This window comes from Dioscorea cayenensis, chromosome 2 (genome assembly GCF_009730915.1).
Source record: "Dioscorea cayenensis subsp. rotundata cultivar TDr96_F1 chromosome 2, TDr96_F1_v2_PseudoChromosome.rev07_lg8_w22 25.fasta, whole genome shotgun sequence".
NCBI lineage: Eukaryota > Viridiplantae > Streptophyta > Magnoliopsida > Dioscoreales > Dioscoreaceae > Dioscorea > Dioscorea cayenensis.
Window position 1 is genome coordinate 10,023,139 of NC_052472.1, and position 12,369 is coordinate 10,035,507.

The window sequence follows — 12,369 nt, forward strand, 5'->3', positions numbered from 1 at the left end:
TTTCGTTCTCATTACCATTACTATTCTCATTCTCATTCCATAATCCAAACATATATATCATAAACCTTCTTATAATAAAAATTATTAATTAATCTTATCTTTTATTTAAACTCATACTAAAAGGAGGTGTAATATTTTTCTAACACATCTTTATTAATGATCCTGTGTCAACGAACATGTTAATATTATTATAAATGGTTCTATAAATGTTTTATATAAATGAGATTATTGATAATACTATAAATAATTCTATTAATGATTTTTATAAATGAGTTTATTAATGGCACTATAAACGTGCCTCTTAAAAATTCTTAGAAACAAGTTTTTTATTGATACTATAAATGAGTTGCTCAAAAGCTTTGATGAGCTAAGCTTGATAGTGTTCAAGCTAGGCACGTTTATCTCACGAGCTTAGAAATTGAGCTTAGGAATCACTCGTTTACCTTAATAAACAAGATGAGCCAAGCTCCTAACGAACTGAGCCTTCTAGCTTTTAAAGAGCATTAGTTCATTTAGAGCTCTAATCATTGTCTTTTATGTATATAAAAGCATCTCCCAATATCAATTAGGTATACCTAACCTCACCAATTCACTATATTTCTATGAGAATTATTTGAGATTAGATTCATTGAATGTTGGGCCTCAGATAAGAGCAATAGGGTAACAAAAATAATAAATATAATAGAAGTACAAAAAAAATACCAAGAATACTAAAAGGTCCAAGTTTTAGTTATACAACAGGTCCCAAGCCTATATTTTACACATCCTTAAAAACAAATACAACTAACAAAGGTTTCACCATTACAACATTTTGCAGAAACATATATGAATACAAATGATGCTATTTCAATTGAGATTTTCTACTGATAGGGACTAATGCTACATGTGAAAACGCAAAGTGCAAGTGGCAATCAAATAGTATAGAGCACTAGGAAGTTGGGTTATCGATCAACGAGGAACTAGAGAATACTAGTACTAATTCTAAAGCCGATAATTAACCTAATCAAAGATGTGGGGTGTAAATTCGAAGCAGAAACCAAGAACTAGAAATACAAATAAAAATAAGACAAAACAAACATAGAAGGAGGGTGTTAGTTCATAGACTTCCCCTAGGTTTTGTTACGCCCCAGACAAGTTTGCACGAGATCTTGCAATCTAGTTGAACTAAGAAAATTTCTAATTCATATTGCCCTATTTCTCAAGGTTAACTAGTCTCATACGGTGCTAAATAAACTACCCTATGATTGCATTATGCTCAGTGAATTCTATCTAGAGGAAACAAAGATTCAATGAATAGTCAATCTCTCTTTCAAGGCTATCGTCCCTAATCCTATACAAAGCCAACATGAAAATCTATTCCTAATACTTACTCTATACGATTTGCAATACACTTGAAATCCTAAGCTAACTCGCTCGGAAGGATAATGGGGGAAGAAATCTCAACCCCAAAGTACCGGTTTTCACTACAATAAAATTCAAGACAATTGAAACACGCAATTGAATTTAACTTTAATAAATTACAATCAATAAATCCATGAAAAAACTCCAAAGTCACCAACTAATGCTAATAAAAAAAATATAAACCCTAGGTTCTATTTATGCCTAAACACCAAGAAGAGAGTTCTCCATCAAAGGAGAACACTCATACAATCCAATCAATGAGGGAAAAGTAAATAAAAACATTGAAAACTCCCTCATCTCTTCGCCACTGTGAAGTGCTAATGAAACTCCCATCAATATTCCACAAATGTCGTTGAGAACACTCCTTGATGACTCCAATGGTGCCTTAGATGGTGGGTGAGGCTCTCCAAGTTGATAGATTACTGGAGGAAAGCTTGAGAACCTTTCTTCCTTCTTCCCTTTGCTCGGCTATCAAAAGATTCCCCCAAAACCCTCAGTAAAATCTTTTATACCTAACCAATTATGGGCAAATTACGGACGTAAGAACAAAGCCGTAATGAGTTGGAGATGATGGTTTATGTGCCTTACGTGTATCTTACGATCTTAAGCTCCATTTGTAAGAAATTCTGTTTTGATGTAACGGTCCAGCTGATGGTCATAAATGCTAGACCATAAACTTCTATGGATGGTGCTTGCGACATCCATTATGGGTGTATGTGCTTCCAATAAACTCTTCTGGATGGGCTTTACGACCCAGTTTATCGGCATAAATCATGCACTTAAGTCCTTTTGAGAGGTAATTCTAGAAGAGGCAAGAAGATTTGGGCTTGTAGAACTTGAGCTTTGGGATGTGTTTGGGAAATTGTTTTTGTTATGAAAGTAAGTATTGAGGGTATGAAGAACTGGGATGAGACTTTTAGGGTTATTTCTATAGGTTCAGATGTTAACTAAGAGAATGTGTTGATGATCTGTACATGATATCTAAATAAAGAAAAGACAATCATATTGGGGAAAAAGAAACTAGAATGCCAATTGAATTCATTAGTGTGGTACACTCTTCATAATCATACAGACAAATTCGTAACTCCAAAATTGAATGATTGGTTGAATATCCATGGAAAACACAAAAGAAACAAACGCTATAAAGTGCAATCAATCATCTAGCTAAATTAATGATTGGTTGAATATCCCATTTCACAATTCCCCTCACTCATATGACCGCCTTGGATAGGAGAAGAAGATAATTAAATCTCCTAGTTCACCGTCATCCTCCCTTAGGCTGCCGCCATTTGCATAGACACCCTTGCTAGCAGAAGAAAGATGATGAGAGATATTTTTCCAGCAAAGATTTTTTGGTGGCCAGATTAGCTATTTAGATCCTATAATCTTTGGGTGATCTTCGAGAAAAATAAAATTAAAAATAAATAATTATTTTAATGTAAATTGAAGTTAATCAACCAAAATGAATAAATACATAATTACGTGACCTGCCAAAGAAGATTAGGCATATTTGTGGAGCAGTAAAAACTAAGATAAAATTGGAAACGCCAGTTGACCACCAGCCGCAACAAAAGCATTATTTTACCCTCGTCTTGGAATCTCCTTCACCACAGCTTTTATGTTCGGCTGTTCTTGTCTCCAGCAGAATTTCCAAATTTGTGTAGGCCCCACACTGGGTAGCAAGATTCCACCATTAAAAAAATGTTTCTGACAACATGAGCACCAAACCAACCCTCGCCTCCTCAGGATTCAGCCAAGATGCTTTTTTTATTTTCAAGCCTGTGGGGGCATCAGCCTCAATGAAGACAGCTGTGGATCCATGGAGTCGTCTGTCCTGTGAGGATAACAAGAGTAGCAAAATCCGATCCTCCTTCTGTTTCTTCTGTCATCAATCTTTTAACGGTCTTGTGAATGAGTGGAGTGATAGAAGGTGAGAGTGCTCTTTGGAAGGTGAGCCTCTCTTTTCTTTCGATTCCTTTTCTATTTGCAACTTGTGTTTGTATTTGGTTTTGTTTTTTTGTCTGGGCCCAGATAAATTCCACCGATAAAGATGCATATTTGTGGGCCTAGAATTAATTGTTTGACTAGTGAAATGAATTTTTTTGTTCATGTTCTTTGGCATCTTTGTGCGTTTTGCTATTAATGGTTGATTCTATTTTGTTTTGGTTCCTTCATTAGATCTTGTTCTTCTGTTGCCAAAAAGTTTGGATTTTGAAGAAAAAACCTATTGTTTTTGTTGTTGGTGATAGTGAATTTTGTGGAAATTATGGAGGCAGCAGGATTGTTGTGATGGTGGTGAAGTTGTTGAGTGATGGATGATGGTGTACCGCTGCCCAGAAGCTCGCTGGACAAGAGTCATTCTGAGGCTGCGGTGGAGTTGGATCCTATGGAAGAGATGCTGTTAGGGGGTTCTTGGTTGGGAACTCTTGATAGTTCTGATTTTTCACTGTTAGGTGCACCAAATTCTGCCAGCCCTTTTGGTTGTTCGGGGTTTTCGCCTCTTTTTGACATCAGCAGCAGTACTTTGGTTCCGATCCTCCACAAAAATGACACCCAAGAAGATGTAGAATGGCCTAATTTCTGTACCAATCCATCTTCTTGTGAAGGCCATATTGGAAGCATCAGTGAGATGCAGCAGTTGCGGGATCCGGACATCACTGGATTACCCAAGTTTTCAGCTCAATCTACTGAGTCGGAAACGGCGAATCCAATCTCAGGAGCAGGAGCTACTTTATGGATTCAACCAAGTATCCCTTTTGTTTCCATTGGGGACCGATTGAATTATGCTCTTAATTATGTTAAGGAGAACTCTAGGGATGGTGATGCCCTTCTTCAAGTGTGGGCTCCAGTAAAGCATGGAAATCAAAGAGTGCTTACTACATATGGTCAACCTTTTTCACTTGATCCCAACTGTGATAGGCTTGTGAATTATCGAACGGTTTCAATGAGGTATCAGTTCTCAGCTGAGGAAAACTCAAATGTAGCAGCTGGATTGCCTGGCAGGGTTTTCCTGGGTAAAATGCCTGAATGGACCCCGGATGTTCAGTACTTTAGTGTCTCTGAGTACCCTCGTGTTGGTCATGCTCATCAATATGATGTTCGCGGCACTATTGGAGTTCCTATATTTGAGCGGGATAGCCGGTATTGCATAGGTGTGGTGGAGATGGTGATGACTTCGCAAAAGATCAACTATAGTTCTGATATTGACAATATTTGCAATGCTCTTGAGGTTAGTACACATTTTATTTCCTCCAAGTAGTGTCATAAGAATTAAATTAATGCACAAAAAATTGCCAATTGGAAAAGGTTCTTCTTTGATAAATAGTTTATTCGAATGTCGAACTTCACATGTGATGTATTGTTCCCATTAATTATTTTGTGATAAGTGTTTAGAGTGTTATTTGTTTAAAATTTATGGGATATGTCTCCAACGTTTTGATCACATGTTCCCACTTGACTTATTTTATATGAATAATAGGGTTTTTGCTTCGCTTGTCTCCTCTCTATCTCATTTTCCATCTTCTCATATCGTTTTAAACTTCATAATTATTATTATTTATCTGATCTTCATTATTTTTATGATTTTAAGCATTCTATTTTATTTTAATTTAAAATAATTTAAATCACTTGTCCTAAGTTCTATTCTCTAAAAACAACTAGTTTTACTATGATGTTCACCACTCTTTTAAGAACAATGTGCTTAATATGTTTCTATGTATATTCATATGCATATGTACTCATATATTTATAAACACATGTATGTATGTATTGTATATATGGCTGTGCCCACATATCTGGGTTTTATTAAATTCAAATGCGGGATACTCTTGAAATTTGGATACCCTAAACTTTATATGTTCTATTATCATTTCTTTTTCCTGATTTGCCCTCTCAATTTCTGCGAAGTTTTATCAAGTACTCCATTGAACTGAGCTTTTCTCACTTTGTAACTGAACTAATCCTTTATTCCCAAAGTTGTGAATTGTTAATGGAGGCTGCTGGTGAGCAACCATACAAGTCTTTGTCTCAAGTATGGTTATTCATGTTTCCAAACTGATCGATGGTGAATCAATCTTGAAAGGAATTGAAATGAAGTTACTTTGTATTAAGATAAGTTTTGCTGATAATGTTTTTCTTCTCAGGCTGTTAATCTTAGGAGTTCAGAAGGCCTCAGTGGTCTTGGCAGCTTTTATAGGAGGGTGAGTTTTTTTACATGCAAAAGTCTGTAATTGGAGATTTTGGCTCAAGTGGTTGACTGAATTTTACCATGCAGGTGAATAATGACTCTTATCAAACAGCTTTATGTGAGATCTTGGAAGTGCTTAAAGCAGTTTGCAGGACACACAATTTACCATTAGCCCAGACATGGATTCCATGTATTCAACAAGGAATATCTCACAACCGCCATTCTGATGAAAACCTCAATGATTGTGTTTCGACATCTGATGCTGCTTGTTATGTACATGATCCTTCTATGTTGGGCTTTCATAAAGCTTGTTCTGAGCATCACTTGTTTAAAGGTCAAGGCGTTGCTGGCAAGGCATTCATGACAAATCAACCTTGTTTTTCATTAGATGTCACTGGTTTCCGCAAGATGGATTATCCTTTATCTCACCATGCTAAGATGTTCCATCTACGAGCTGCTGTCGCCATCCGTCTTCGCTGTATTCATACTGGACCCATCGACTTTGTTTTAGAGTTCTTCTTACCCTTTGATTGCCTTGGAAGCGAGGAACAAAAGCTCATGCTTGATTCACTATCTTTCACTATAAAGCAGGTTTGCAAGACATTACGAGTTGTAACCATTAAAGAGTTGCAGGATGAAGCTCCACTTCAATCTGGTGAAGTAGTCCTCTCTGATAATTTCATGAAAGGTTCTGCCTCTGAAGGGCAGGAACAAAAATGTGGCAGTATTGTTTCAATGTCAACTCCAACAGCAGGGTATTCCAGGGAAGTGTCATCTTGGATCCCAAATCTTTCAGGCACCCCACACAATGGAGCAAAGAATGTCTTTCCTGTTGGTGAGCCAGGAGAATTTAAAGAGAAGCATGCTGAAGGATTCAATATGACAACAACTTGGGTTGATCATGCAGAAACAGCATTGTCTACAAGACAGATATTCTCAGAGGTCAAGCGACATGGCCAAGATTCAATTAAACATAAAAAAAATCATATGTTTTTAAATGCTGGTGATTCTAACTGTCAAAATGCGAGCAAGATTGCTGAAAAGAGACGTGCAAAAGCAGAAAAGACTGTCAGTTTGCAAGTCCTCCGTCAGTATTTTGCGGGCAGTCTAAAAGATGCTGCAAAGAGCATTGGAGGTGAGCATTATCCTTTTAGTTACTTTCAATGCCTATGGATAGTGCATCTGCTTTTCATTTGTCTATATGGATTAAATTTTTAACTCAATAATGTTATGCCTTGATAAAACTCTAGTCTTTCAATACAAATACAATGACTAGTCAGGTTTGATTGATATGATGCTTAGTCACGTTCACTACAGCACCAATTGCATTGCATCTTTCACGATGGCATAGGCAGGAGAAAATTTAAAAGGCAATCGAGGGATTTAATCAACCATATTGCGTATATTCGAACTTTAAGTTGGGTTAAGGATTCTTTGTTCTCTCTCTCTCTCCCTCTCTCTCTCTCTCTCTATTTCTTATTATCATCATATTGAAATACAATATTTGATTTTGTTCGGAATACTTTAAAAAAAATAGCTTTAAAAAAATAGTGTGTGATTGCATATCTAGGGCTTGTATTTAATAGTTTGAATGTTGTGCAGAAAATAGCTTTTAATTCTTCTTGTTTTCTACTTAATTAAACCAATCCAAGGACTTAGTTAATTGAACTCTGACCCTCATTTAGGAGATTGAGCAATTATTGGATGTGTAGTTTTGTACTAGGGTATTTTTAATTGTAACTCTTGCGAAATTCTGTCACTGTGGTATGGTAAAATCAAACTAAATATGAAATTGAGATTTCCTTGTGTGTTGGGCTGTAATCGAGCCGAGCCGAGCTATGTTCAACTCAAACCAAGCCCTGAGCCATAATCGAGCCTACTACAAATTTCATTTGTTAGGTTCGGGATCGCCTCATTAAGAAAATGTAAAGCTCAAGCTTGGCCTGTTTAGCTAAAGTAACATAGCTATAGTAATGTAATTACAGTAACATTCCTACAGTAGCGATGAGATGTTTAAGTCTCTGCAAAAACTAGAGTCCTATAGCAATGAGCTGTTAATGAGCCATAATGAGCTGAGCTTGGGCCTGTTTAGGCTTGGCTTGTTTATCTTACAAGCTCAGTAATTAAGCTTGGGAATCACTCGTTTTGCTTAATAAACTAGTTAAGCCGAGGACTTTTAACGAGTTTATCTTTTGGGCTTTTAATAGACACATTGGTTCGTTTACAACCCTGCTTGTCTGGGATTGTTATGTTTCATAATTGAAGGAATTATTCACTTGGTTAGGATTGAGAATTTTTTTAATGTCATATTGATTTTCTTGATCAAACACTTACTCTGGTCAAATGTCAAATTTCTTGTCGTTGCTTGACCAAATGATGTATTTTGAGTTGACAAGTGAAACTTATAGATCAAATTAAGGGCTTCATTAGTTGCATTCTTGGTTTGATTTTCAATGGCCAACATGGAAGCACATTTTTTTTCCTATTTCATAATAAATGATTTTTAACTAAAAGCCTTCGATGTATCCTTTTTTCTTGTTTGTCTGGAAAAATATATTAGTACATTAATATCACATGGTTTAAGATGGATTTATGTGGAAGCAACAAGATTACTTTTGCTCTCCAAATTAAGGCCTTTCAAGTTATGATTTAAATGGCATAGATTTTGGTAATCATAAGTTCTTGATGTTATTTATGAATATTAAATTGCCTCTACATCTCCTTAGCTTTATGGAATCCTAATTCGTAGAAGTGCACACTATCGTCAAACATACAGCCATGAGTGAGGTTGTCTCTGATGCACCTAGATGTAGGGAGAAGAGCATAAATATCAGTAGGTTAATTTTCATTGGTAGCTTGCCACGAGACTGAATTAATACAGGACTAACCATGTAGGCCAGGATATCCACTCACGTTGTTCAGTAAAGTGGTGGAGGCTTCAGCAAGGGCAAGTAAAATTCTCGCTGGAGTGATTTAACAATTATGGTTCCTTTAGTGCTGTCATTATGATTCTGCTACCTATGCATTCAATGTTTTGCTTCATAGAGCTGATCAATGACTTCATATTTAGGGGAATCCAATTGCTGGGATAGATGGAAATGCTAGACAGTAGATTGAGAATCAGTTTTAGCATTAGCTTAAATTGGATTTTGTATTGTGTTGGTGCGAGTTCCCACTCTTTAGGAAGCTTGCATTTGACAAATGAGATTATTACACTATTGCACAGAGAATATAATTTGCAGCTGTTGCCGTGATGTTACTATAAATATAATCTGTAACTGGATGGCAGAAGATTGCAAGTCATTACTTGAAAACAGTTTTAGTCTGTAGTGATTGCTGCCTCCAAATATTTTTCCTTTATGTTCATTGGCAATGGATGGAGGTTGTGAGGTTTCTGTATTTGTTACTGGCACACTATTGACTGCCTCTCTTAGACTGGCCAACTTGAAGCTGACAATCTTCTGCTTCTTCTTTACTACAGTGTGTCCTACAACTTTGAAGAGAATATGCAGGCAACATGGTATTACTCGTTGGCCATCACAAAAGATCAAGAAAGTTGGGCACTCTTTAAGGAAACTGCAAGTGGTTATTGATTCAGTCCAAGGTGCTGAAGGAGCATTTCAGCTAAGTTCTCTATATGAAGATTTTACGAAAGGTGCTGGGGCTGAGAACATGTCTGGGAATAAAACATTATCCATGGTGAAAACAGACCGCTTGGGTACTTCTCGATCACAAGCTAGACTTAGCTCTGCATCTAATTCTCATTCTTCCTCTTGCAGTCAAAGTTCTAATTCGAGTCTTGGTTGTATTGAGTCTAATCAGTATTCTCAAGCTGTGCCTTCAGCAATCAAACAAGAGACTTTAATGCCACTGAACCCAAGTGGTAAGCTAAAGAGAGCTCATAGTGATATCGCTCTGCATCTTGCTACTCAGGAGGCGCCTCCATGCATCAACAGATCTCGAAGTCGTGAAGTTCTTGGTGCACATCATTCTTCAGATAGCATGTCTCCCTTGAATAAGGATAAATGCAGTTCTTTTAGAGTAAAGGCTGTCAATGGAGAGGAGAAAGTCAGATTCAGATTGCTGCCGAATTGGGGTTTCAATGATCTAAAGCAAGAGATAGCTAGACGTTTTGAAATGGATGACTTAAGTTCAATGGATCTTAAGTATTTGGATGATGATTCTGAATGGGTTCTCTTAACATGCAACGAAGATTTGCAAGAGTGTCTTGATGTATACAAGTCATCTGATGTCAATACAATCAAAATTTCAGTCCACACTGGGTCTCCTAGTCCTAGGGCGTCTATAGTTCAACCAGGGTCGTCATAGCATTACTGGATCAGCAGATTATGTAGATAATATTCATGGGGGTGTGATTCCAATAGAAGCAAAAGGCCTTAATGTGTTTCCACATCTGATGATGAAAAACATTTATGGATTTCTAAATCATGTCAAGACAACTAAATGAACTGGAGGTGGAAGGCATGGATTGAAACATTAAAATCTGAAAGCAGCATCCATGTGTCTCTCTACCTTGGAATCATATCTCAAAAAGGCCATTATATTTGGTATTCCACACCTGCATTGGTTATCACTACAGTTAGGTGGATCTACTTAATTTAGGGCTTGACCATGCCAACTGGCTCAGACTTGGCACGAGGCATGCATCAGGGTTTTGCAGTCTTGTGATTATTTATTTTGTTTTTGTACAGTGAAGAATTTCTTATCTTATGCACTGAGAGAGAGTTGGTGCTGAGTCTCCTTTTGGCAGTTACCTGAGTTTCATAATGTGGTGGTAGGATAAGAATGGTCTAACCTCGATTGTTAAACTGATGTATGTCTACATTGAGAGGTTTCTTTAGAACCCTCAGGAAATCTCAAATGCTAATTGCCATGATAAGAGCTGCAGCGGAAATTCTCTGGAAGGATTTCAGCTATAAGAGCTACTGACTTCCCTGTCCAATTTGCGTTTATGTCGATCCACATATCTGATTTTATGATTACCGGCTTAAAAATCTATTTATTTCACAGGTAACTTTAAGCTTCAATTGGCCCTTGGTTGTTCTTTAGATAATGTTTTGTGTATTAGGAACAAAGTCAGTTAAAAGGATCACTTCAGTTAGTGTTTGGAAAACTTGAGCCTGTGAGCCTGTACAGATGATCTGAAGAAACTTTGTTATGGAATTGCTCATGGAGATTTTTTTAGTTGTCAGAAAAAGCTTTTGTTTTTACTGTGAATATTATAGTTCAGTCATTTTGACGATGGCTTTTGTTTAGAACTTATTTATTTAGTGTGAACATTGTAGTTCACGGTTGTATTGAAGTTGACCTTTGTTAAAATTAGTGCACACCCACTTTGTATGGGGGACACTTTCGATCCGGTAAACCCTAGCATACCCACTTTGTGAGTTCGGATTGATTTCGTCATTCTAATTCTCGCATAAGAATGTCTACTCCTTCGTTCCCAGGATCTCATTCACTCCATTTTCAAGCTTATCTGGAAGAGAACAAGTGCTAGGGATGAGGACACCCCTCTCATCGACGTCGAGGCAGATGGTGGCACATCAAAAAAGAGTCGACCTACTTCTGCTAATGCAGGAGCTCTAAAGATAAGTTGTGAACTCCTACGTTTATTTGTTACAGAGGCTGTGCAACGAGCTGCTATAATTGCCGAAGCAGAGGGCACTGAGAAGATTGAGCCTACTCATTTGGAGAGGATATTACCTCAACTACTTCTTGACTTTTAAGGTACTGCAAGACATGGGAGTGAAGCAGGAATGCAATTCTTTGATCCTGATCTTCATCATATAGTGAATTTTCAGGTTTCTTTTTACTGTTTTTCATGAATATGTGGAAGTTTGGCATTTAATTCATTTTCCTATTTGGAACATGATTTCTTCTTGATGATGATGAGTGTTTTTGCAAAATATTATATGGTGCTTAACTGCTCCAATATAAGATGACTGCTTCAATTGTAGACCATATTATGTGTTTATTTATTAGATAGATCTCAAGAGCATGGAAATGCTACAAAAAAAAAATTAGTGCACACCTCAAGTCTGTGTTCAAACGCGTTGCATGAGAGCTTTGATATAATAGTGTTTTGATGTTAAAAGTTATCCTTTTTTTTCTTTAATATGGATTCAAATCAATGAGGCAGAGAGAAAAAGTCTACACCAGAAACGATGATATAAAATGTCCTTAGTCTAGGAAAATGGTTTTTGATCGTGTTACTCATTAGTGTGGCTTAGTAGATTTCTCTCGATGAGGTTTTTGCTGGCCCTGGTCCTTTGCTTTGCTGGATCTCTACAACCAGCATACAGAGACCCCAATGTTGGTGTGCTTTGTTTTTCCAGTTAGACGGCCGAGAAAAAGGGAGGGAGATGAAGTCGAGTATTTTTGGCCTTTTTCATGTTAATGACAGTGATCCCTTCTAGAGCTTAAGTTTTAGTTTTTGGTGCTTACTTTTCCCAATCAGATAATCAGGTAGACTGTATTGTCTTTGGGAAAGCTTACACTACCACTGGAGATGCTCTCGTTTCCATTCCATGGGAATATGCGTCTTGTCACCTTAAGAGATTCAATCTTTTTTGTTGGATGGCCTAGTACCCAAATTTAAGTGTGTGCACCTGGATTATGTCATGCTATTATGGGTCAGATTGTGCTGTGTTTGAGTATTTTTTTCCTCTGTGCCTTTGCCACAAACTTTCCAAGCTGACTTGCTGTTTGGGATAGGTTGGCTAGTTGTTATTATTATTATTATTATTATTATTGATAAAAAG

The 12,369-nt window shown here is 37.0% G+C and overlaps 2 protein-coding genes across 7 annotated transcripts; both read left to right on the forward strand.

The window, feature by feature from the left end:
• Positions 1-2,446: 2,446 nt before the first annotated feature.
• Positions 2,447-11,559, forward strand: LOC120270267 (protein NLP1-like). Of its 6 annotated transcripts, none has more exons than XM_039277305.1 (6): positions 2,447-3,351; positions 3,651-4,630; positions 5,544-5,600; positions 5,675-6,722; positions 9,069-9,286; positions 9,367-9,504. In XM_039277305.1, the coding sequence occupies exons 2-6, from the start codon at positions 3,713-3,715 to the stop codon at positions 9,376-9,378; spliced, it is 2,253 nt and encodes a 750-aa protein (XP_039133239.1). In that variant the 5' UTR covers positions 2,447-3,351; positions 3,651-3,712; the 3' UTR covers positions 9,379-9,504. The 6 variants fall into 6 exon arrangements, 5 of the variants coding, with proteins under 5 accessions (XP_039133239.1, XP_039133227.1, XP_039133221.1 ...); XR_005539587.1 differs by adding an exon at positions 11,056-11,559 and having other exon boundaries at positions 2,448-3,351; positions 9,069-10,968; XM_039277293.1 differs by having other exon boundaries at positions 2,448-3,351; positions 3,580-4,630; positions 9,069-11,559.
• On the forward strand, positions 10,948-11,334 carry LOC120272419 (protein MHF2 homolog). The gene is made up of 2 exons (XM_039279244.1): positions 10,948-10,968; positions 11,056-11,334. Exons 1-2 carry the CDS (start codon positions 10,948-10,950, stop codon positions 11,332-11,334), a joined length of 300 nt encoding a protein of 99 aa, XP_039135178.1.
• Positions 11,560-12,369: the final 810 nt, after the last annotated feature.

Bases quoted from the DNA above. Each gene is read 5' to 3' on its own strand.
- LOC120272419 (XM_039279244.1), top strand. From the start codon at position 10,948: ATGGGGGACACTTTCGATCCG. The intron at 10,969-11,055 runs GTAAACCCTAGC...CTTCGTTCCCAG, and splicing joins TGGGGGACACTTTCGATCCG to GATCTCATTCACTCCATTTT.
- LOC120270267 (XM_039277293.1), top strand. From the start codon at position 3,713: ATGGATGATGGTGTACCGCTGCCCAGAAGCTCGCTGGACAAGAGTCAT. The intron at 4,631-5,543 runs GTTAGTACACAT...TTTTCTTCTCAG, and splicing joins ATATTTGCAATGCTCTTGAG to GCTGTTAATCTTAGGAGTTC. The intron at 5,601-5,674 runs GTGAGTTTTTTT...TTTACCATGCAG, and splicing joins TTGGCAGCTTTTATAGGAGG to GTGAATAATGACTCTTATCA.